At 32.7% G+C, this 26,338-nt stretch overlaps 3 protein-coding genes and 1 long non-coding RNA gene across 4 annotated transcripts in view; all 4 read left to right on the top strand.

The window, feature by feature from the left end:
* The window catches only part of LOC145328951 (uncharacterized), a 103,317-nt gene extending 95,439 nt beyond the window's left edge, over positions 1–7,878 (top strand). Inside the window, exons 27-39 of the mRNA XM_080172923.1 lie at positions 272–313; positions 634–699; positions 1,052–1,128; positions 1,971–2,049; positions 2,306–2,398; positions 2,642–2,703; positions 3,105–3,223; positions 3,740–3,888; positions 4,522–4,634; positions 5,060–5,113; positions 5,568–5,637; positions 6,084–6,134; positions 6,441–7,878. Coding sequence (XP_080029049.1) covers positions 272–313; positions 634–699; positions 1,052–1,128; positions 1,971–2,049; positions 2,306–2,398; positions 2,642–2,703; positions 3,105–3,223; positions 3,740–3,888; positions 4,522–4,634; positions 5,060–5,113; positions 5,568–5,637; positions 6,084–6,134; positions 6,441–6,519 — 1,054 coding nt within the window. The 3' untranslated portion in view covers positions 6,520–7,878. The remainder of the gene's footprint in view (positions 1–271; positions 314–633; positions 700–1,051; positions 1,129–1,970; positions 2,050–2,305; positions 2,399–2,641; positions 2,704–3,104; positions 3,224–3,739; positions 3,889–4,521; positions 4,635–5,059; positions 5,114–5,567; positions 5,638–6,083; positions 6,135–6,440) is intronic.
* Positions 7,879–12,792: 4,914 nt separating this feature from the next.
* Positions 12,793–13,975, top strand: LOC145327950 (uncharacterized). Its single transcript, XR_013882283.1, has 3 exons — positions 12,793–12,896; positions 13,348–13,405; positions 13,880–13,975. It is a non-coding gene; the product is annotated as an uncharacterized LOC145327950 (long non-coding RNA).
* Positions 13,976–14,004: 29 nt separating this feature from the next.
* LOC145327544 (uncharacterized) lies at positions 14,005–18,227 on the top strand. Its single transcript, XM_080171088.1, has 10 exons — positions 14,005–14,016; positions 14,401–14,449; positions 14,829–14,926; positions 15,434–15,508; positions 15,726–15,781; positions 16,142–16,272; positions 16,730–16,823; positions 17,180–17,243; positions 17,680–17,786; positions 18,119–18,227. Exons 1-10 carry the CDS (start codon positions 14,005–14,007, stop codon positions 18,225–18,227), a joined length of 795 nt encoding a protein of 264 aa, XP_080027214.1.
* A 293-nt stretch (positions 18,228–18,520) lies between these two features.
* LOC145327542 (A disintegrin and metalloproteinase with thrombospondin motifs adt-1-like) lies at positions 18,521–26,008 on the top strand. Its single transcript, XM_080171087.1, has 16 exons — positions 18,521–18,592; positions 18,770–18,829; positions 19,053–19,100; positions 19,473–19,554; positions 19,993–20,075; positions 20,545–20,609; positions 21,079–21,190; positions 21,912–22,030; positions 22,456–22,524; positions 23,036–23,144; positions 23,538–23,579; positions 23,833–23,894; positions 24,508–24,586; positions 25,065–25,121; positions 25,363–25,478; positions 25,838–26,008. The coding sequence occupies exons 1-16, from the start codon at positions 18,521–18,523 to the stop codon at positions 25,875–25,877; spliced, it is 1,215 nt and encodes a 404-aa protein (XP_080027213.1). The 3' UTR covers positions 25,878–26,008.
* Positions 26,009–26,338: the final 330 nt, after the last annotated feature.

Below are 26,338 nucleotides of genomic sequence, written 5' to 3'. Positions count from 1 at the left end.
CCCTTGTTTACCTCTTCCCCTCCCCTCCTACTTAATGAACGAACTGACCAATGTTATTTTAGCATAACTTTTCCCCTGTTATAATATCCACGTATGTTCTATGCCCATTAGGTCAATTTGATACAGAAATCCCCCCCCCCCCCCCCCCAATGTTACTTATTACACACAGAACGAAATTTGAAACATGTTCTAGGAGGGAAAGCACCAAAAACCAGATTATTACCTGCCACTGTTGCTTTTTTTTTGTTTCAATATATTTTTATTTTTACAGAGGGGGTGTAAAGAGAAGAGAAAGAGAATGTGTCGGAGAAAGGTAAATATTTTATAGTAGTTGTGCTAAACTACAGATTTATATTGGTCTGCTGGTCTGGGTAAATGTTGGTTATAATCCTGTTCAAACTGGAACCATCGTATTATTCATATCTACATTTTTGTATATTATTTTTTTTGCATATTATCTACATTATCTTTAAGTGCCTTTACTTTTTATAGATAAGGTTCTACTTTCCGTAGAGGTATTATATGAGATCTTTCTAGACATCCAGATTATTTATTAAATAGGATTGACTTTTGGTATTATGTTGATATCAAAACAGCATAAAACTTTACAGTAATCGTGTATAATATTTTCAGGGGAGATTGTTATGGGTCCCCAACTGACATACAGATTTGTGGTACAGCTGAGTGTAATACTTTAAAGTAAGTAAACTTTAAACCATGTAGATATCTGGTTTGATTAGAGAACTAGGAAAAGGCTGAGCGGCTTTTTGACAAGGATTTGAAAGCTGCGGCCACTTTACCAAGCAGTATATAAAGTCTGCAGCAAGCTACTATATCATGCCTATGAACCCCTAAGGCGATTGCGTTCAAGAATGCAAAGCTGCCTGAAATATTTGCTTAAAATAAGGATAGAAAACTTAATAGAAAAGTTCCTAGGAAATGCGCAAAAGAATCAGAAAATTTTAACATACAATCTGCAGTTGCAGTTGGGTATTGCAACTATCGGCTGTTGCTGCAAAATTTATTATATTTCTTTTTTTATGTGTTTTAGAAGATTAACATCTCGAAGTGAGTCTCTTGTTTTGGTTGGGGGCTGGGATGGACTTTGGCTTAATAATGTTACCATAAGTAAGTTTATCTATTTATTAGTAAATCTGTCTATCTATCTTCTAAATAATTATCAATCTATTTATCTTTCTGTTTTTATTTTCATTTTTATATTTTAAAAAAAGTAAACCAATTCTTAAAACAAACTTTATGTGTGTATTAAATTTTTAAAATATCACGAAACCTCTATTTTTAAATTCTTGTTAAAGATTTTTAAATTACAGTAGCATTTAGTTTATTTTTTTTGGACAAAATACTAAATCAAATACAAAAATAATACAAATCATTATATAAAGACTACGGTTTTTGTCTAAAGATTGATATTTCAATAACTACTAAACTGATTGAGTTCTCCATTTTAGAAAGCTTCATACAGGTCTTGATATGGTTATGGGCCATTTTTATTAAAATTTAATCCTTTCTATTGTTAAGGCTATTTTTCTACACCCTTACCCTTTGAATACAGAGCCCCCAAGATGTAGGGGTGCTGCCGCTTGTATCGAAGACGAAGAAAGTCCCTAAAAAATTAACACAGTAATAGTGTCTGACTGATTATGACGTAACAAAAAAAATTAGCCAATGAGAGGCCGTTATTGACCAATGGTAAAATTTATAGTGGCCTCTCATTGGCTAATTTTTTTTGTTACGTCATAATCAGTCAGACACTATTACTGTGTTCCTAAAAAATCAGCATTTTACGTCAAAAAACGAGGGATTATCCATCTCTTTTTTTACGAATTTTCTTTCCCAATGTCTCCTCATCCCTCATTTTTAAGACGTCATTGAGGGACTTTCTTCGTCTTCCTTGTATTACCTAAATCAAAATTAGACTAATATTTATATTTATATGTTAATTATTTTAGTTGATTCAAACCGTGTGTGCTCTGGTCCAAACTTAGTTATTTCACTGGCGGATCATTTTACTGCTTTGGTCAGTAACAGGTAAATAGTGCTTTTTTGTGATTTTTTCCTTATGTGGTGGACACCCTTTTTGTCGGCTAGCAAATTGCTTTCTATTTTTTTTGTAGCGACTTGGATGTTTTTATATTTCTGATGCTGATATTGACTCAAGTCAGCTTATGGTCCCCACCCAGTAGGTAGTTACATATATCTCGTGCCTTCTCTATTTCTTTACATTATATTAATACGGAATGAATGAATTTTGTTATTGAATTTATTACAAGAATACATTTTTTAGGCTACTAACATGTGGTGGTAGATCTGCAGATGATAAAACGTTATGTTGGACTTGGGACCTGGATATGAAGTCTTCCTGGGAAAAAGTTTCAGAGTAAGTAACCACTTTTTTTTTGGGGGGGGGGGGAGGAGGGCATCCCTTTTTTTATCTATAATAGTAGCAAGTTTTCAATTTGTCTGTCTGAAGTTTAAGATTTCGGTAACTGCTTAACCGACGAGGTTAGACTTTTTGGGGAATATACATACTGGTCCTTTAGTGGTTAAAATCTATTTTCAGCTAAATCTCCCCCATACCCCGTCTTTAATATTACCATTAATGATGAATTTTTATTTTTAGAATGTTGGAGGGAAGAAGTTATGCAGATGCCATCACTGCTGGCAACAAAGTCTGGGTTACAGGTATTACAAATAAATATACCAGAAAAAGGCTAGCTTAAGAAATTTTATAGGATGTAGATTAAAATAATATGAGCTGCGAATCTTAAAAGTGAAGCGGCTTTGTTTCTTTCTGCTGCAAAAATTACATTGAAAATGATCAGAAATATACCTTCTATTTTAATATTTCAGGTAAACTTTTTTACAAAATTTGTGAAACAGCTTATAGTGTCAATATAAAAATGACGTCATACAATACAAATGACCAATGATAGGCATTGGGCAAGTATACATTTACCAATGGCCATTATAAATGTATACTGGCCATTCATTGGTCATTTGTATTGTATGACGTCATTTTTTATGCACTATAAGCTGCTTAAAATATGCAGGAAAAAACAAACTGATTGTAATTTGATGTCTAGGTGGCTGGGATGGAAAGGAGAGGCACCAAACAACAGAGCTGCTGAGTATGCCAACAGTCAGGGGGCAGGCAGTGACAGCCTGGAGGGAGGGAAACCTACTCACTGTCAGAAGATATCAGGTAACATAATTCAACCGAATGTGATTGAGTTTGGTTGGCATTATCAGCTTGTTTAGGAAGTGGAGGAACAACTTAATTCTTCTACTAATTCATAGTAAATTTGTTTGAAGAATTATTTTTTATTGTTTTCAAAGTTAGAGGATATCACAAATATAGTTTTAAAAAAATAATTAAATATTTTGTAACTGGACAAAGTGTCTAAAAAATCAGCCATGAGACGTCATAAAAATGAGGAATTATCCATCTCTTTTTTAGGGGTTTTCTTACTCACGTCTCCTCCAATTTCCCTAATTTATATAACGTCATATGGCTCATTTTCGAGACACTTTATCCAATTACAATATTTTTTTTTTGTATCGCAGGATAACATCTCTTAAATTAGGAAGTATTCTCCCTTGACCAAATGGTCTAAAATTCTCCTTAAAAAAATACTAATTTTACCTGAAAACCGTTCCAGCCAGGCAGAAATCCAGAAACTTTTCATACGGATAATTATGTTTTTTTTTTATATTTTAGCATTGTGGAGTTGTACTGAAGAGTGGTAAGGTTGTACTGACAGGTGGACAGGATGGTGTTGGCAGGACAGGTGATCCACTGGACCTGGTCGAAGAATATGATGTTGACTCTGGCTTCATCAGAGATCTGCCCAGCATGAATCAAGCCAGGTATACTGTCAGGACCAATGGCCTATGGTGTAATCCAGGAATCTTAAGGGATAAGAAAGACTATATATGTATGTCAAATTGATATACACTCCAATGATAACAAACACGTATGAGTCCAGGACAAATGCAGAAGAAACAAACATCAGACAGACAAACGTCGGTGGGGTGTCTAAAATATTAAGTTTAATAAGTATTTGTATACAGGTTATGTTAGGTTAAGATCGATATTGATATACAAATAAGCCCCCCAAAGGCATTAGGTATTTGAAGAACCTATAGGATGGTATACAATAGGTTAGGTTAGGTTAAGCGTCCACTTTGACGTTTGTCATTCATGTGTTTGTCCTATGACCTAATACATTAGTTGAAAAGTTTGGAACCAATCAATAAAAATTCAATAAAAGTACCCAAAGGTTTTTTTGAGCCAACAGAAATGGGAACATGTTTAGAATTCTTTGGGTAACATTAAAGTTTATAGTCCAATGTATCCTGCCTTGTGACGAATGGACCAAATATTTTGGCCAACTTTTCCTTGTTTACAAAATTTGATTCAAGCCCTTGCATGGATCTAGTTTACTAGGAATTATTCATCCATATAGTCATCCAATATTTGAATGTGATTAATCTTTTAAGATGGACGCATGGCTGCAGCATGTTCAACTACAATGGTGCAGAGGCCATAATTGTAGCTGGGGGGAGAGTAACTGCTGGTAGGGGTGATGAACTTAACTCGGTGGAAATTTTAGGTAAGTTGGATTTTAAAGCCAGTAACTGTGAAAAATTGTAATCATAGCATAGCATAAACAAAAAAATACAATAAAGAAATAACTAACAGGAATTTTAAGTGGTATTGATTATTAGAGGTGAAATTGTTTTTTTTTGTGATAAAAAATGCTTGATCAATTAAAAATAGCAATAAACTGTAATATTGTAAGCAATTCAGTATATATAAATTCTAAATAAATTGATGATAAACACGAAACCTATCAAATATAATCTTTTGATGTTGGGAATTGGAACGTTTTCAAATGTTTGGTGGGGGGGGGGGGGGTGGAGAGTTACCCCCAGAAAATAATGTGACCAGTCGCGCATCAGTAAGATCTTAAATGAGAGAAGTACAGACAAAATCCCTTGCATTATAAATTTTATCAACAAGTATTAAATGTTTTAGTAATTGGAGAATCATCATGGAAATATGTTGAGCCACTTCCCCAACCAAGATTAGGTAAACTATTAAACTAAAAGTATGGAGGGAGGAGGAGTAAAATAAATGTATGTCCACGGTGTACCGACTTTCAATTGGGTCTTTCTATCAGCAAATAGCGTCGGAAATATTAACTCAGCCAAGTCGCTACTAAAGATCAGAAAGAAATTTGCAAGCAGACGTTAAACCCACTCTGTATGTATGTTGTTTGTAACGCTTATTTTCCTTTAAAGATCAGATTTACTAATTATATTCTTTTAGTGTAATTTTTTAGCACTCTAAGACTTGTGCGCGCGTGGATGCCGCGCTTTTGCCGAGATCCTTTGAAATTAGAGGGCTTTGACCAATATTTTTTAAATTTTGTTAAACCTTAAGCTTTATGAATGTTTTCCTCTTGGTAAAACTTAGTAATAAACAGGTTTTAGTACTTTAAAAAAAAAATTTCTTAAAATAAACAAACCTTATTTTTGTTTAGGATTGAGTCTTGTTGTAATGGACAATACTATAGTAGCTACTGGTGGTAGCTATGAACAAGGAGGAAGGAGGTAATATTTTAGTCAACATCCTAGGACTAACTAACTGACCGTAGAATGCAATTATACTTTAATATAAAGAAGGGTTTTCTGTTGCAGCTAAAGATCTCGGAAATTGGTAGTCCAAATTGGTTGAGATTCTAAGGAACCTTTATAGATATATTGGGGTGGTTTCAAGCTATTTTCCTTACCTCTCACGCCCACCCTTAGAGGCTTTGGGCGAAGCAACAAATAAAGTTATAATATAAAATGTCAAGGTTTTTCTGTCTGAAGCGAAGTACGAATCGGCTGTGCTTTTCAAGTTCCTTTATAAATGTCCTTGGGTGATTTTAAGCTTTTTACCTGACACCTTCCGCTCTCCCATAGAGGCTATGGTTGACAAAACTATTTTTTTTTAAAAATAAGGCATAAAGCTAGATTACCCGTGATCAAAATTATATTATGATTTGTTTTTTAAGGGATGAAATTTTCCCGTCTGATGTTTTAGAATATGATTCTTTCAAAGACAGGTAAAAATATTTAACTATTTAAAAACTAAATTAATCATGACTTTAAATTCTGTAATGGGTGGATTAGTTTAATTTATAAAAAAATATAATAAACAAAAACGATTGTGTCTCATAGAAGCAAAGCCTATTGATGTTAAAAGGCTAATAAATAATAAAGTAAATTGGAGACATTTATAGATGATAAAGTAGACGACAATGAACAAAATTGAATGATAAAAAAAGCGTTACAAATGGATGGAAGTACTAAAAGACAGACACTTCACAAAAACTTAATTTTCTTGGAAAATAATCTATTTCTTTTTTCAGGTGGTTGCCAGTATTAGATATGCCGGGAAGGAATCATCACACAGCACTTACAGTGGATAAATCTATACTTTCTTGTTAAGTGACACCTAGCATCCAAATATTAAACTACAATTATATTAGCTATTATAGACTAGAGACGTCTAGGTTTGTAATATTGAACTAGTGAGTAATATTATATTTATAAAAAGCTTGAGTTATAAGTTGATAAATGTCTTGAATTATAATAAAAATTTTAAGAAAGACAAAAAGAACTTTTTTCAATTTTTTGAATACATATTTCTTTTTTATTGTATATATAATGATCTTAATAATTAAATTTTATCAAATTGATATTCTAAATTATTTAATGATGTAATATTGTATTTCTTATTGTATAGTAAGATTGAATCAAAATTGTATGTAATCTTTTTTGTCGCCTGAAAAGAATTTTACCATTAAAATCATTAATAGAGTGATTTACAGTAGCACGGCTACTCTACCACTAGCGTATATTCTTTGTCACTACGACAACCGTCAATTTGAATATTAGAACTCTACAGTCGTGCTTTGGTATATTAAAAGCATAACTTGATTGAATTATTTATAATTAGTGGTTGTGTCCTAAAAATCTAGGGGCTCTGTATTTAAAGGAATAAAAGCAAGAAGAAAAATAACTTAGCACCATTCCAAGGCTTAAATTTGATAATGAAATAGTTTTAAACCATCACATGGATTATGTGAAGCTTCAATAGAATGGGGGAACTCATTAGGTTCAGTGGTTATCGAAATCTTAAGCTACAGAAATAAAATCATACTAATTTATTTAAGTTAAATCAACGTTCTGTTTATGTTATATTTAAGATACTCGAGTAAAAATTAAATTAACCCTCCAGTTTAAATTTTAGTTTTTTCCCAGTGGCGATTTTTCTTGAGGAGTTATAGGTAACCTGCCCCAGATAAGCCATAAACCCTTTCTGGACCTGTAAAAAGCTTTATTTTACAGACAGACAAACACACTAGCAGACAGACTTACATCCTGGTACTTTTATATAGTGATAACTTATATAGAAAGTCCAGATGATAATTAATTAACCAATAGCAACAAAGTGTAGGAACAATTCAGCTACGTTATTTGTTAGTATGTGTACTCATTTGGCACGAAAAGGCAGTTTTTTCTTCACATCTATAATACAAAGTAGAATGATGTCTGTCCGTCCGAAGCTTAAGATCTCGGTAACCACTAAACGGATTGGATTCTACTCTTCAGGGTATATACCTATTGGTCCTGTGGTGGTTTTAAGCTATTTTATTGGGGGGTGGGAAACCCCTAACCCCCCAAAAAATAAAAAATCCCCCCTCCAATTTTTTTTTCTTGCATAGTGTGATATCTATTATTCAATAAAGAAGTAAGCTATCAAACACTTTTATTTCTTTGGATAAGTCTTTTTTTTAACAGATTATCTTTATGCTGTGCTACTCTATTATGTTTTATTTAAATTTTGTTTATGATGTAATGATTATTATATTATCTATTATATTAATTTGTTTTATGTGTTTATACATTTATAAGAAGAAAATAAATTTATATATCTTTTTCTTAATATATGATTGTACCTTTTATTTTGAAATTTTATAACAAAAAAAGGATGAAAACATCCAGAAGCAACGAATCATTGAAACGCTTTATCTAAGGATCAAGAAATGTCAGATAAACAAAAAATGATTCAGGAGGAAAATGAGATGCAAGTAAAAAACCTTCCTATGAATTTCAGAAGAAATACGTAAATGCTAGGGAAAGGCGATTTCATCTACTTTTCAATACAAACAAACACTAGACAGACAGATAGACAAAGTTAATTTTAAAACAAGAACCATAATGTTGTATAGAGTAAAAAAAACAAAAATAATGAACAGACTTGAATTAAGTTAAAAACAAAAATATTTACTCGTATATTCATCAAGTAATCTAGCCATCTATCTAACAAATAGTTACCAAACTGACTAGATGCTCTTGAATGTAAGAAATCTTCATAAAAAATCAGCCGCTATCTTAAATAGCAGTTTAGAAATTTGAGCTTCCTCAAAAACATTTCATGGTATAGAGTTTTTTTTGTCTGCCAAAAAAATCGAATAAGTTGAATACTATCTAGCGATATTACAAATATTAAAAGATCCCCAATTGAGGCGAAGCCACCAGAAATGTTAGTTAGAAAGAAATAATGAATAAACATATTGCAATTATTCATCTGATTAAAATTTCATCCACTTTCCAATTTCTCGTTTTGTCTTGGGACAGTTTTTAAAGATGGAATTTTGTGTCAACCTTTTTATAATACAACAAAGTGTGGATTCAATTCCGCACAAATTTTATATCCTTGCTCATTATTACAGCAGTAAAACTTCTCATTGTTCTCATTTTGCTTTTATTCCTTCGTAAAACAAAAATCAGTTCTTTTTATGTATTTGCCAATAAACAAGGTTCAGAATATTCATTGTAGTTAAGCATATATATGAAATTATAAAAAAGTGAGTAGATTCTAATAGTTATTGTATGTTATTATACACATAAACCAATACAGCAATACATAGAAACAATAATATTTATTCAATAATTTATACACCTTAAACAAAGCATAACATACAGATAAATGGATTTATCAAGTTGGAGAATAAATGCATGGTGGATAAATGAACCTACCCGTAGAATTGGAGCAGTCCAACTTTCATAACAGCTGAGAAAATAAAACATACTTAATAGACGGATGTGATGTAAGCAACACAGACAGACCAACAGACCAATTGTTGAGTAGGGTACATTGATCATGAAGATGATTAAAGTCCCTGCACAGATTATGACGTCATATGATAGAATAACCAATGAGAGGCCAGCATAGCTTTTACCATTGGTCAATTACAGTGAATACTGGCCTCTCATAGGGTATTCTTTCGTATGGTGTCATAATCTGTGGAGGGACTTTAATCATCGTCATTGATCATCAAATCTTTACAAAAAAAAGCCAGCATCCCAACAATCTATTTATTATTACTTGGATGTTACACCAGATTATCATTTTCTCTAATAAAGTGAAACTTGGAGCTGTCTAAAACAATGTTCCCCCCCCCCTCATCCAACCTTTTTATCCCCTCTCCGCCCTCCTCTCTACTGGTTGAATGAACTTACCCATGAATGAGTTCTATGTTTAAAACTTAAATTGACGAAAAATTTCCCCTGTCATAATATCAATATATCTTATTTATTTAAGTGCCATAGAAGAGTTAGCATTTTACTAAAGTAACTTCATATAAGTCTGTTTAAATATGTTAGAGAAGATAATCAGTTTGGTTCTGTTAATATTTCCGACGCTATTAGCTAATATTCAAAGACCCAATTGAAAGTCGGCAAGGGTCCAAACCCCATGTAGAAATAGAGTTATTTAATCTCCATTGTTTAAATCTAATTGTAAGATATCAGAAACCAACTTGACTTAACCGGTTGGTCTACAATTATTTTAAAAAGATAAGTATTTGTCAAGTTCGAGCAATCACCTTTCTTCAAGATGAGGGGGTTAGACTTTCCAAAACCCCTCTCCCTATTAAGCAAAAGTCTGAGCAATTAAAATGAAACCCAAGTAAAAATATGAAAGAAAAAAATTATTTTGTGAAAATTTTAATTAAAAATCCAGGATACTATTTTGATTGACATGCAGACGTAAAGGTTTCTAATTATAATTTTAATTTCACAACTTGATATGAGCTGCCAGTTTTTATACCTTCAAATTGAAACATGCATGCTTTTTAAAATTTACTTGGTGCTTTTCCCAATGTGCTTGTAGAGCAGTAAATCCCCCCCCTCCTTATTTTTTAAATACGGGAATTTGGATCTTTTTCTAAGCATAACGATTCGGGGCCTATATCTGCGGTGCTAAAACCTGCGGGGCTACCCAGTGCCAAAGAACACCTAACCTAAAGTATTAAAAACCCTCATAGATCATCTAGCTTCAATAGGTCCTAGATAGATATGACGTTGTAGGGGGCCCTTTACATCTTACGGTTAGCTCGCCTTTATTAAGCATGCATGTTTTAAGGGTTTCAAAAATATTTGCTGTATCATCAGATAGGTTAGAAATTAATTGCACTTACATATACAGCCAATGGGTCGGACAACTGTTTCAAATTTTCAGCGAGAAAGAAAAATAACAAATCTTTTTTAGTTGTGTAGCTTCTCTATACGTTTAATTGTCCGACTGTAAACTATGATAAATAATTATTAAGAATTATTTGATTATTATCATACCTAGCTTAAGCGGCTACGCCCCCAGAGGCGTTTAGGGCACTTGAGGTTGGGTTTAGGGGATAAGTAGACCATCCACTTTTCATTTAGTTTTTCCAGGGGGTGATTACTCTACAGAGGTTGGATCTACCTACCGTAAAAATAGTTATAAACCTTACCTAGACCTAAAAGAAGCATCACTGTAAAAAAAACCATATCGATCCAGCAGTTAGCGAAATCTAAAGCTACGGATAGGCACAAATACAGACATTCGTAGGCTTAAAAAGATTTGGTTCTGTTGTAAAGTCTTGATTCGTTGCTTAAAACCAATATAGTTAAAACTTTTTTTACTAATACTTTTAATCTACAATTGGGTAATATTTTTTCTCGTATTCATTCGAATCCGGTGGATAGGAACCGGTTCTCATCCATACGAAAAAACTATGTCTCGCATCGTATTATATCCAGCTTTCTACGAATATAGAAATGTACAATCATAAGTTTTTTTAGCCCCGAGGTGACGAAGTCACCGGCTAAAAAAAATAGTTTTAATCTCATAATTGTACATTTCTATATTCGTAGAAAGCTGGATATAATACGATGCGAGACATAGTTTTTTCGTATGGATGAGAACCGGTTCCTATCCACCGGATTCGAATGAATACGAGAAAAAATATTACCCAATTGTAGATTAAAAGTATTAGTAAAAAAAGTGTTAAAGCCGTTTATAATACGATGCGAGAAATAACTATTCTTGCAAAATTTATTTTGGGCTGTTAGGAAAGATATTGATAATAGACCGGGCCTCTACTTGTTAAAGTGCTTATGATAATGGGAATGAATTTTATTTTTGACAAAAGTACATTAAATTATTATCATCTGTATATAAAAGTAAATAGTGAATGGTTCTGTTTCTGTTTACTGAATATTTTCGCTAACCGCTGAACCGATAGTATTCTCCTGCACAGTGTAGCTCCTCATAGGTCCTAGGAAGGTTTACTAAAAAAATGATCCCCCACCCAAATGTTTTTTTACATTTTCTTTATTTTAATAAAATTGACTCTCCCTCTCCACCTCATGAAGTGCAACTAGAGGCCTCTAGTGGCATAGCTGTTATTTTTATAAGCAGTAAGATTTTTTTGTATGAAGATTAAACTTTTGATAACTATACAGAACTTTTTGAGTTCTCCCTTTTAGGATAGCTTTAAAAAGGTTCCGGGATGGTTTTAGGCTATTCTATTTTTAGATCTTAGATTGCAATGATTTTATGCTACTTTCTATCTGTCCTATTGTTCGTCCCTGAATGTTGCCACTTTGTGTGATTTTTATGGCTCGCAAAAGTATTTTTTTTTTATCTTCTCATCTACTCTCTGCTTGGTTGGTCTATGGTTGAATTATGAAAGAAGGAAGGCAAGAACTTTAATCAATTTTCTTTTTCCTCAGTTATAATTGGGAGTCGGAACAAAGAACATCTATGCTTTGTCTGTTTTTATATTTTTTTAAAATTTAAGACAAAATTGGAGTCTTTGGAGCTTTTATATGATGATATGCAGACACAAAAGATTTCACTTAAAACTTTTTAATTGTCGAAAAATTTTTTTTTTTTACAGATTAACCATCGCTTGTAAATAATAAAAGATATAAGGCATTTGTATTAGAAGAAAAAAAAACTGTTTAGTATCGCAAGATAACTACGGTCCATCTGCCAAATTAAATTAACAAAACATATTTTGTTTTCAAAAGCTACGAAAGGAAGAGGTTTTTTTTTCTAGTGTAGATTCTCCTAAATATGTTTGACAATTTAATAACATTGGCAGCCAAACGTTTAAAGTTTAGCTGCTTTTATCACTTGCATCTTTCAGCATTCTGCAGCTTATATCAATTTTAGCCTCCAAAACTTTTGCTTGAACATTCCCCCATGGTCATTTTTTTAATTTCTTATGAAAGTGAAGGAGTTTTTCAAGCAATATGAGTTATTACCATAAACACCCTTAAACAAATATTACTTACTCAATTTTGATTTTAAAAATATGGAGAAATTTTTTTCATCCCATTAAAGCTACTGTTTTTTTGATAAATCAATAGATTAATAGAAGAAAATATGTTTCAGAAATATGAAAAGGTTAAAAATATGCATGGTTTTACTCTTATTAACAAAACTGGATGCAATTCCCTTACAAACCCTTCATGAACATATGACATACGAGGTATTGTTATATAATAGCGACGCTAATCAACAAGTTTTGAATGCAGGTCAATAATCCAGTATAGTTTCTGCAGGATGAAAACAAGTTCTTAAACGTACTAAAAAAAGCAAGTATCATACAGTTTTATTGAAATTGTCCACAAGAAAGAAAATAAAAAGCAATGTATTAATCTAACTTTTTATAAACGAGCCTATTGCTCATCATGGCAAACAAACCATAAATTCACTTATTTTGATTTTATTATCCGCGGACAACATCATATGATACAATATGCTTTATACTGCAGTCAATCTAAAACTCCAGCAAAATAGCATAAATCCGCAAATTTCCCATATATGGCTTCCTAAAATTACATTTTTGCCAAGAATATCAGCTTTTGACAGACAACCAGACTTTGTGTTACTTCTTTGAGCAGATTGATAAGCCTATGAAATATGAAAATAATTTTAAGGAGAGAAACTTTTACTTTGGTGATGAAAATTCAATTTCAGAAGGAAACTTTGAATTAGGTAGGAGTTATTTATTATTACAATTGATATACAATACTTGGATATATTGACATGAAAAAATTTTGTCGTTTATTCAGGTTACTAACATAGAACTCTTTTATTAGTCAGTTCGTTCATCCAGTAGGAGGGGTGTGGATGGGAGGGGGTCGATATTTTAGCCAGCTGCAAAAAACAACACAAACATGGTGGCTAAGGCTGCTTCTGTCGAGCCATGCAAAAAATTTAAAGTGTTTAATCACGACAACCACAGGACTGATATGGTTCAACTTAACATTGATGGTTCTTAAAGGTCAAAAAAGGTTTATAGATATTTAAAGGGGGGGTACCCCCAACCTTCCAAGATAGATCGTCTTTAGAATAGCGCCCCCTCTCCCCCCTCCGTCCAAAGAAACATAAAGAACATGACTATTTAGACCATTTATTTGTCGGCAGCTGGCAGCTGAACCGCATTATTTATAATATTGTTGTTGAAAGGATCTCTGAAGAAAATTGTGCAGAAGAATAATCTGCTGAGAAAAGTGGTTGCTCCAGAACAACTTCCAGATGATGAATATACCTTTAAGGAAATATTCACTATTTATTTATACGTTAAAGAAATTATGCAGGGCTCGGCAGCCGCGTGTATGTCTTTATGAAATCATCATAGTTTAACTTTAAAATTAAACTGGATGTCTAAATTTGTTTCTAGACAGACAATCCATCATACATTTCGGAATCTTTTTATGCACTTTTAGGTGGATTTAAATTTTATGATTATACACGGCTGAGGCAGGGCTGCCGAGCCCTGGAATTATGACATCATCCATAAAAACAAAGCTTTATTAGTTTGATCTTTAGACATATAAATATTGAAAATAGCTATTGAGGTACGGACGGTCTGACCTTAATTATAGAAAAGATGCACTTTTAACAAGGACCAGAAAGAAACTTACTAAAAGTAAAAGAGAAAAAATGTATTATTAAATATCAAAATAAGTGAATATTTCAAATATTAGGCATTTGATACAAATGTAAAGTTAAAATTGAGGCAAAATGATATTCTAGGTTAAAATTGTTGATTTATGCAGTGTGCTATGATTGCAAATATTTTTAAAATATTTGCGAAAATTTGCTTTCTGTACATTATAAACAATACATAAGTATTTAATAAGTGAAAGTAAGTACTTTAGACATTAAAGCTAACATATCAATTAAAAAAAGCTTTTCTTAAAAAATGACACTATAAATGAAATAGCTAAGCTTAGGAGGATTTTATTCTTACTAGAGGCTAAATTTAGTTTACTGTGTATTTTTAACTGCAGCTGAAAATTGTTCCATCAAAGTAAAAGTTTCATGCAGTTGTTTAATCTTAAAACCGTCCTAGTCTTTCAAAAATATGGACAGCTGATTTTGGCTGCCAAAAAATCAACAAAACTGTTGCCAGTATCTAAGAGGGCCAGTATAGCCTATGTTGGTGAAAATGGAAAGGAGACGAGAAAAAAAATCAACCCTGATCACATCAAATGTCTCAAATTGCATAAGGTATTTTTTTTACTTCTTCTATAGAGCAAAAAAAGGTTGATAATACAGAAATAGTAGAACTTATAAGGTTTCTTTTCAGGAAAGCTTAGCATATTCTTTTTATCAGTCTTAGGGTATTGTCCTGCCACATTGCAAACCTAAGCCAATAGCTGTTTCTCAGCTGTTATCAAAGATAAACTTCTAAAATTTTAGGTAAAGATTATTATGACTACAGAGCCTTATTACTTATTAGTTTGTCTGTTATTCATCCACTTTATTTCCATTCCTAAATTACCCAATACTTTAGCGGTACAAATTGTCTCAAAAAGCAGCCATGTGACGTCACAAAAATGAGTAATCATCCATCTCTTTTTTAGGGCTTTTTTTCTACTTCCCTTCTCATCTCCATTATTTTTAAGACGTCTCATTGTTGATTTTTGAGACAATGTGTCCCGCTACCCAATACAGAGTAGGAAATCTAGATTCTCTATATCTATTGGTCTCTGCTATTCTATCATGTATATTCAGGATGACGAGACAGTGGCAGCTTTTTCAAATTGTGGTGATGGTAAAATATCAGGCTTCATTTCAACACCAAAGGAATAAAGAAAATAATTATAAAAACAGGAATTCAAGTAATTATTTGTCAGAACAAACATTAGCCATTTGTTTGTCTGGCCTGAAAAAAAAACATAAATCAAACCTGTAATAGTCAGTTTTCTTACTGCAGAACATAGTGCATAACATTTATATTAAAAGTTAAAAGTAACTCAAAAAGTCTATATTCTCTTTTTAAGATTTTTCTTTATGTGTACAGGAAACATTTGAGATTACACCATTAACTGATAGATTAAAGAATCTGCTTCTTATATTCAGGTAAGAAATCAATATTTCTAAAAGGATTCAGTTACAAAATTAAATTATTGCAGGTTTAATCCTTATAATAAAGTTACAGGATCTGAACTGGTATGGTTCTCCTGTACAGGATAGCTTTTAGTGTGTGCTGGGAAGGTTTAACTCTATTTTGGTGGAGGGTACTACCACCCTCCCAAGAAAAATATTCCCTAGAAAGAAATGACATCGCCAACCTCGAAATTAAAATAAACCCCCAACAATTTTTTTTTACATTTTCTTTTTAAAATTAAATTTAGATTCAACCATCCACCATCTCAATTGCCCCTACAGGCCTCTAGGGGCGTAGTCGATAGTTCAATATAAAGTAATCTTAACATTAAGGAATACAAATGAGGACGAGATTGAAGTGAATGATTACTATGTGGTGAAGAGAGCAACTTTCCCTAATTTTACATCAACTGATAGTGAGGATATCCTTGACTGGGGTGATGAGTTGGATAAAGATGATACAAGTAAGATTAACACCAAACTGTTAATATGAAAATTTATTATGATTTATGCCCTTGATGTTTAAAAATATGTTAATCTTGAGTTCATACAACAATTAGTATACAATAAAATGCTTCTATCTACAATTTCAAAGAGATTGGATTTTAGTCTGTCACATTTTCATAAGAAAAAGCATACTTAATTAATTGCACTAAAAGAAATAGTATATGCCAAAATTGTGATATAAGATCAGGAAATACCCTTTACCATTTCTCTTTTCTAGGGGGTTTCTTTACCCCTTCCCATTTTCTTTCCCTCTACTGTGACGTTAATAGAATAGGTAGGCCGAAATCGGTGACATCTATCCCCATTTTCCTAACACTGTATAGTAGACATGTAATGCAATTGTTGGTTTTCTGAAATGGTGATTGAAAACCATAATGTATGATGATATTGACCTTCTATCATGCATTTTTCTAGTCTTAGATATTGAACTGTTTGAGATTGATCAGCCAAGTTCAGACTCACCAAAGCTTATTGAAATGGCAGTATTTCTGGATCATGTTGCTTACAGGTAAACTATTGAGTTTGTTATTGAGGGTTAATGACTAAAAAACTAACTCTGATATTTAACTGGGATATTGCTTGAACAGAATTAAAATTGAGATGTGTGTTAGTTGAAGGTTTCAATTTACAATCTTCTTTTTAACTCTATTTTTTCTTTAAGTTCTCATAACTAATTGCTGATTTTAGAATTGGACAGTGATTGAAATACAACTTACTACCTAGTCTTTTATTTAAATTTATATTTAATAGCCAAAAACCCTCCAGGGCCTATAAGAAACTTCCATATAATGGAGAACTTAATAGGTTCAGTAGTTATAGAAATCTTAAGCTGCAGACAACAAACCATAATACTTTATTTTCTAGGAGATTAAACAGAATCTACAGTGATGAAGAGATTGAGCAACATCTGCTTTCTTATATAAACCAGGTATAGCTGGGTAGAACTTTAAAATCACCATAAAGAAGACTTTCAGAAAAATAGTACCTCTGAAAAATACTTGAAGAAAATATCTTTTTAGGTTTAGGAGTACTTTAAATGCAACTCTGGTAGACAATCAATTCTTAGTTTTTTCCTTAAGACTGTATAAATGCAGGAAGTGAGGAGACAGTGGGCTGTTTATTACACTAGTCCCCTAAGTTTTATAAGTTCTTTTTGTTTCCTTAACAACTTTGGGGACTTTTATAGAGTTTTATTGGTTGGTTTATTAAGTTGGTTTAATAACTGTAATGTACAGAAATGGTAATTTTCTGTTTCATTATTGTGGATGTACATTAATTCATTAGCCATTGTCTTATCCCTTTAGATCCATGGTTAAAATATCAAGCTTGTTAGCTTGAAAAAAACTTTTTGATATAAATTGTAGGTGCATGCCCTGTATCATATACCAAGTCTAGGCCAGCAGATTGACATCATGGTTGTCCTGCTGGAGATACAAAGAACAGAACAGTTTGAGAACCACGATGGTGACAGGTATACTTCTAACCCTTACTTAACCTAGCCTAAAAGAGATCATGTATTTGGTTTGTTTGACCAGTTTGGTGATTTAAAACCCAATGTAAGGGAAGCTTTGGAAAATTTTAGGCAACTCGGTATGCGTATAATAGATTATTCTCTTTATTAATCAAACATCCGAACAAAAGTATTTTTAGGCGAGGGAGTGGAGACGGGGGGGGGGGGGGGATGGGTTGGTTGAAAAATCTGATTGTGTATTCTCTGGAGTAAAAATATATATTTCCCCTTTCTGGGGGCAATGCCTTCTACAGCTAAAGAATGATTTATTTGAAATAAATTTTTATAACTAGGGTACCTTTATTGACATCTTTCTGTGAGTACAGCAATCAGAATAATCCAGAGGACGACAAGGAAATTTTATACACAATATATACAATAAAGATTCCTGATTCTATTTAACAAATTGATTTATACTGAGTAATACTGATGGGAGGTGGGCCGAAGGTGAGCCACAGCCACTGCTGAAAAACATTGATCTTTAAAAGATTTTTGGCTCGGTGTTGCCAGATTGCTGGCGACACTCAATAAAATATCGCTCTAAGCCGGAAAAACTTTATAACTTTATCCGTGTCAGTACGGTATTTTATTTAAAACAATATATAATTTATTTTTAAAAAATTATAAAAATGTTTTCACAATAGTTTTGCAATAAAATATTGAAACTAATTGAAAAAAATATTTATTTATTAAATATGGCTCACCCCGATCCGGCTTGGTGGCTAAACCAAACGAGTGTAGCTGGTGCGCCAGAGGTGATCCACTTGGTAAGCTGGATCGCCAATGCCATTTTGATTTAAAGATTAATATAAGAAGCGCCAATCTGAATCACCACTGGCATAACCCAATCCGGCTCACCACTAAATGATTTAAAGATCCAGCTCAGATCTATAAAATCCACAGAAATATACCTGAATATTGTGTTTAATTTAATAATTTAAAAGGCAAACCCACGACATTGGGATGTTGGAATCTTAGTTACAGGACTTGATATTTGGGGAGAGGTAAGTTTTCAGAGCGAAGCTTTTCTATAATAATGGTCTTCCGTCCGTCCGTTTGTAACGGTTAGCTATTAATTCAAGCAAGTTAGAACTGTCTTATCAATATGGTAAGTTTTAAATTATTAAGTGACCATTTGTCGTAAAAATCATTTGATTATTAGCTCACAGTCAATAAATGAAAGTTATTTTTTCTTAAAATTTTGCTATTAAAATATTGTATTCATAGGTGAATGGACAGAAAACTTTTGAAACACTTGGACTAGCAAGAACCGAGGTAGGAATGTTTTGGCATACATACAGGATTTAATCATTCCTAAAAAAAGCAATTTTTAAAACCACAAATTCGATGTATTTTTATAAACTTTATGCTCCTAAAGTAACTTTCGATGGCTGAAAGTGAACTCATCTACTAAACAATATACACAATTCCAAATTAGTGTATGTGATCTTTACCGACGTACATACGGACCGACTAAATTAACAGTGACTTATAGGGTAACTTTCCTTTTAAAATTATCCAATAAATTTTTTTTCCAGTATGGCTTCAAAACCGATTAATATCCGCTGGATTTGAACTGGTTTTAAACTTATAACTTTTTATTTTAAGCTATCTATAATACGATTCAATAAATAACTATTAAAACAGGGAATGTGCCATTCTAAATATTCGTGTGTTGCCGTGGAATTTGGAGTTTGGAGTGCCCTAGGGGAGAGTTATCCTACTTCAGGTGAAATTAGTTTTTATATTTTAACTTCCTGAATTCACTGAATTTTTAAAAAATGCTTTATTGTCATTTTTATTTGTTTTAAAATTTTGGGGAATAATAACCCTCCCACCATTCCACTGGCACTTGTGACTTTTATTTTTAAAATTTTAAATTATGCTTAATTTATATATATTTGATCATTTTAGATGACATGCAAAGTTCAGAACTGATAACCCTTTTCCCCTTTATTTTTAAAATCAATTGTAAAGTAGGGGAGTGTTTTTATTTGCTATGACTATACATAAAGCTGTATGAAACAAACTAAACAGCCCCCCCCCCCTCCCCTCTTGCCTAATTTTCAATTTAATTTTTAAAAAAGGGGAGGGGCTATCAAGGCTCAACAAAGTACTATCGCCAAAAATACTAGTGTCGTGTTTTATAATATGTGTTTTATTTTAGGGTTTAGTGCCGCGTACACATTGGCTCATGAGTTGGGACACTCTTTGGGTATCAAGCATGATGGATATGATAATAATTGTGAGGTAAAAATATAATGGATGAACTGACTGGCCAACAAACGAGTTTCATGTTAGCATGCTGAATTTACGACGATTTTTCGTATGTCATAATATCTACGAATAATCTACATCCATTAAAAATATGAACACATCTAGGTTTAAATAATGTCATTATATAAAAGTAGCAGGATATTTCTCTTTGAGACTGTCTATAGCTGAACTGATATGGTTTTTCCTTACAGTGAAACTTTTTACAATTCCAAGCATTTAGATATCTTAGGGTGGGTACTATTACCCTCTCATGAGAAATCAACTCAGAGAAAAAAAATACCCCCTTCCCAATATTTATTTTACTTTTTATTTTTAAAACTGAAATTTAAAGTTCACGTGTTCCTAGAAGCAACTATTGGCGTAGCCAATTCTCATTACCATATTTTATGTTATTTAAAACAATTATGAGTTAGTGATTTATCAGCGAATTTATTGATTTTAGGAAAACGGATTTATCATGTCTGCAAGGAGAGGTAATAGAGGTCAAGTAGAGTGGTCTACCTGCAGGTTAGTTCTATGTATTTGTTTCTCAAAGTTCTTCATAAGGATATCCTACGTTGGGAATTTATTGTTAGGATTTCCTTATAGCAAATATACAAAAGGCATTGGTTTGACAAATAAAGGAAAAGCAAGCAAAAAATATTACAGAATAAAATAAAACGAAGGAAATGACTCTACATTTGTAAATGAAGCTATCTTATCAACTTGTTTTTAACCTAAACTATGTCAAACGTTATTTATGTTTTTTTGTTATCCTAATGTTTAACGTATAAAATACATATCAACAATATACAGTATATATGGCCTAAACCCTTTAAGAAGTTTATTTCCTAAAATTGCAATCATATTACTGAGCTTATCCGTCTTTGATTCTAGATTTTTTATAATTTCTTACAAATAATTGTATAATGTATAATATGTTAGATTTTATTACGCAAAATGCTTAAATTTAATTTGATAGATTTAATTTCTTTAGTGCTAAAATTTTGGCTGAATCAGAGAAATTGACCTGTCTGTATGACCGTCCATCTCAAGGACCTAAATGGGACCATAACAACACTATGGGAGTACCTGGACATTTTATAACTGCAGGATTCTTTACATTTCGTATTCTTTTAATAGATTAACCTTCAAACTGATTATTGAATAGATTTATTACCGTAAATATTCTATGTTTAATTACTGATGGATCAATTCTATATCAAAAGCGAAATTTTTTTTGCAAATTTTCTAAACCTGCACATGCTTTATCATTTACTAGCGGATACGCCCCTAGAGGAGAGGAGGGGGGGGGGGGGGTAAATTCGATATAAAAATTTTTATTTTAGATTTCAAAACAAAAGTAAAAAAATTTAATTTTAGTTTTTTACATTTTTTTTTTTGGGGGGGGGGGCAGGTCAATTTTTTTCTGTATTGGTACCTTCCCCCAAAATAGTTATAAACGTTCCCAGAGCTGGATCTTTAAATCGTTTAGTGGTGCGCTGAATCTGGGCGATCCAGTTTACCCCAGTTTTGCGCGGCAATGTCACTCGTTGAGTGCCATTGCCTTGCCTGTACCGCGCCACTGGGCGTGCTGATTCGCCCATTCCATTTTGATTTAAAGATTGAAATCTAATAATATATAGGTGCGCCGAACTGGATCGCCCCGATTCAACGCACCACTAATTGATTTAAAGATCCAGCTCAGTACTTAAGAGAAGCTACCCTGTAAAGAATAATTACATAAGTTCAGTGGTTAACGATATCCTTAGGTAAAAAAAGAAAAACAAACATCCTTTTACTTTTAAAAAAAGAAAAATATAAAATAAGATTGTAAATGTAAATGAAATTGTAGTTGAACAGTGCAAGTTTTACTATCATGGAGTAGAATCTGCCACACTGGGAAATGATCCAAATGATCCAGAATTCTGCAGCCTTCTCAAATGCAGGTAATCAGGCTATATGACAAGGATAACTACATCCATAGCAATAAGAATTATGGATAGACAAACGGACATAGTCAGTTATAAAGCAGATGTTAATTAGTAATAAAATAAGTAAACAAAGAAAGAGAATATACAATAATAAATCCTGAATCCTTTTAAACATGACCGACAAAAAGTAAGTTGTATGATGGATGCTTTTCACCAAAAACAATTAGCTGAGTCTCTAAAATGAACAAAAAAAATACAAATTAGAAAGCAGCTCATAGTGCCTAATATGACGTCATATAAAAAATGATGTCACACTATACAAATGATAGGCCAGTATAAATTTTACCATTGATAAATTACAATGTACACTGGCCTATAATTGGTCATTTGCATTGTATTATGTTTACATGACTGTTTTACCAGAATCTTTATTTGTACAGGAATGGTGATGTGGTCGAAGAGACTGGACCTCCTCTAGAGGGCACAAGCTGTGGTGATGGGGGAGCTAAGTAAGATTAATCTTTTCAAATCTATTATGAAGTTTATATATGGTAGGAAAAAATCCCTCCTCCTTATGATTTTGCAAAGCATAAATTTGCTGAAAGATGTCTCATATTCCTTAATTTCTAACATATTTTCTCGGATTTACCATATTACAGTTTATGTTCTTTAACAGATTACAAGCTACACTGCATATGGATATATCAATTTGCTTTGTTGACACAAATGGATGTAGACTATACAGGGATATTATGACAGGGGGAAAATTATCTTATCTTCAATTTAGCTTGCTAACATGATGGAACTTGTTTATTTGGTTAGTTTGTTCATCAAGTAGGGGGGGGGGGGGAAAGTGGGTTGAACCAAAGCAAGTTTAACTTTATTAGAAAACATGAAAATCTGGAGAAAGATCCAAGTACTAATACGTCCCTTTACCTACTGCATTTGGTGACTCAAAATATTCTTATGGAAATCTAAAATCTTGCTGATATCACTCTACTATCTTGGAATTTCTATTAGATGGTGTCGAGGGGGAGAATGTATATCAACCATAGGAGCAAGGTGGTCAGTTATGAGGAGAAGTAACTGTAGGTCTGCATGTCTGGCAAAGTCCAGTGGATACTCAGAGGTATAGTTAAACTTTATTTGTCGGAAGAGGGGAGTCATTCTCTGGATTTTTTCATCTCATTTTCTATGATAGAAAGGGAAAGGCTATAACTAAGTTACTTTTTAAATATGTTTATAACACAGAATTAAGAGTTGATTTAAAAAATCTCCATCCTAGTGGGCACAGGATGCCAGCATACCTGACAGGGTCCTCTAGGTAAAGGGCCATTTCAGATTCCAGTTATGATCCTCCAGGTCTCCAGCAATCTTTAAATGGTTCAAACGCCCGTCTTCCCCTGACCAATTAAGGCCCGGAAAGTGGTCGGACTGTAAAGTATTTAAAAGTATTCTATTAAAATCTTCCCATAACTGAACTAAATAGCAGATGTTCATGAATCTTTTGTTATTGTTTTAGATTGATAGAGTATGTTTGACACTGGAAGGCTTTGAGAATGAGGTTTGTTATTTTCGAGAAAACATTCATAAAGTATTATGTTTTTTATAGGTCCTATTTCTAACTAACTTATATTTCTGATTTTAATTATTCTCTTTCTTTCTCCCCTTTTCCTCTCTTTCGTTTTCTCTCACTATCACTTTTTCTCGTGACATGTTGGATTTTTCTCAGCCTGTGAAAAATATTCTGTTTTTTATATTCACTTAAATTTGTGCTTTATTGAGATTCACTTTTATGTTGTCCATTTTACATTTAGGATTGTGAAGGTCCAGAAAAATGGGTAGAACTTTGTGATGACTCTCATCTCTGTGGTACAAGGTAATGATACCCAATGGATATATTATTACTTGGATGTTACAACAGATTTTTATTAACTGCAATAAGTCGTATTCACATCTGGCTAAAATAACAGTAGCATTCATCCACTCCCATTATCCTTTATTCTACTAAATGAATCAAACTACTCAATCAATAAATCAGGTCCATATTAGCAAGCTAAATTGACGACAAATAATACCTTGTCAATATATCCACGTATATCCTGTATCAATTAATGTTACCTATATGCCTTAAATCTTGTGGTGTGTTTGTGGAATCAAGATGTCCTTATTTATTTTTTATTTCTGTTTTAACAAAAAATGGAATGCTATTTTTTTGGGGTCACCTAACAAGACCTTAGCTGTATTGACCATTTTAACGTCTTTGTTTTATACAGAATCATGGTCGAGACTCAACCCCATCTCCTTTATTTTAGTGGTCTAGTAAAAACGTAGACCAAACGTGGACAAAGAAGTACTTATAAGAAATACCATTAGTTCAGCCGTTTATGAGATCTTAATACTGGAATTTATACTTATACACTATTAGATATATTGATACTTATACAGAATTGAGTGTAATAGCCATATTTAACATATAATTTTGAATTTAGAAGTTGCAATTATCAGCGAAGAACCCGTACAGAAGCTGCTAATTTTATGTGTGAACAGAAAGCAAGATATTTACCTCAGGTCAGCAATTTTTTTATAATTAGCGCATTTATGTATAGTACATAGATAATAAAAGTATAAGTGTAGATGTATAATCCAGACAACTACCTGGCCCAAGTGGTGGAGACCCTTATCATCCGCTAAAAAATTGCTTTCCTTTGTAGGGTGCGTTTATATTTCCATTGTGTTACATATAGCTCATGTCCCGTTTTTTATTTTACCTTTTAACCTGGTAATTTTGTTTCCATAATCCTTTTAATAAAGTAAAAGTATCTCTGTCTGTGTGTACCAAATGATCTCCTTAACCACTGAACCAATATGGTTCTCCTATACAGGTTAACATTAAAAAAAACACCTTTTCTTTTAAAAACTACAATTGAATTACAAATTAAGTAACCCTAGGCATTTCCTTTAGTAGGGTGTAAAATAATTGGGCTCTTTGACTTTTATGGTAGCTTTTATAGAGGTATGAAAATGCAAGGTTATATTAACATTTCAGGGTCCTGGTAAAATAGTTGGAAAGCCAGCAAGACATTCTCCCGACAGACCTTGGCAGGTATAGTTATTAAAGCATCTAAAAAAATGCCTATCTCGAAAAACAACTGTCTTAAATAATATTGTTTAATTACATATCAAAGCACGCGCCCGCTGCTAAACTTTAAAACATTTACATAATCAACTAGCAAATACACCCCTAGCATGAATGAGCAATGCATTAAAGGAAGAGGGAAATCAAAAGGTAGCCTAAACCATGCATGAACTTATGTGAAGCTATAATTTTTTTTTATTTGTCATAGGCATGTTCCATGTACTGTCGAGTTGGAGATACAGGGGACTGGATATCCCCCCGCGGGGCTGAATTTCCAGATGGCACATGGTGTCACAACGACGGAGCCCAAGACTTCTATTGCAGGTGTAGATGTAGAATATACGTGGATATTATGACAGGAAAAAATGTCATTAATTAAAGTTGTTAAAGTGAAACTCATTTATTGATCAGCTAGCTAGTCCAGTAGGTGGGGAGGGCGTGGGGTAAAGGAGGTGGAAGGAGGAAATCGTCATTTTAGCCCGCTCTTTGTTTCTCTTTATTAGAGAACATGAAAATCCGGTGTAATATCCAGGTAATAATTTATTAATTTGTGTCATTATGATTGATTATAATACATATTAGGAACTGCAAAATTAGAATTAATCTTTTTTCAATTTACTTTCCGCGGAAATTGTCTTTAACAATGCAGTAAATAACTATTACTATATATATTTGGTGTTTAGGAACAGGCTTTGTCTCCCAAGAAACTACAGCTTCTTCTAAATGAAACTTGAATTTTGAAATTGAAGCTAAAAACCTACAACTTTTTTTTATTGTTTTCTTATGTTATATGTTATTGTTATGTATATGTTATTTGTAACTAATAAAACTGTAATCGCTAAACTTTCTACTTTCTATAATACAAAGTAGCTTGATGTCTGTCTGTCCGTCCGTCCGTCCGCCCGTCTGAAGCTTAAGATCTCGGTAACCACTGAACCGATCGGATTCTACTCTTCAGGGTATATACCTATTGGTCCTTTGGTGGTTTTAAGCTATTTTCTTGGGGGGGTGGAACACCCCCAACCCCCCAAAAACAAAAAAATCATTTCGTCTAAATTTTTTTATCACCTCTTGGGGTAAAGCCCCTAGAGGCTAGGGCGAAGCCGCTAGTATATAATAAGGTATTAATTACAAAAAAGGTTTTTAAAATCATCTATTTTATTTAGCATCATATATGGTTAAAT

This window comes from Acartia tonsa, chromosome 9, assembly GCF_053477335.1.
Source record: "Acartia tonsa isolate MP-2025a chromosome 9, ASM5347733v1, whole genome shotgun sequence".
Classification (NCBI taxonomy): Eukaryota; Metazoa; Arthropoda; class Copepoda; order Calanoida; family Acartiidae; genus Acartia; species Acartia tonsa.
The sequence above is the reverse complement of the archived record's forward strand: the minus strand, read 5'-3'. Positions and strand labels throughout refer to the sequence as shown.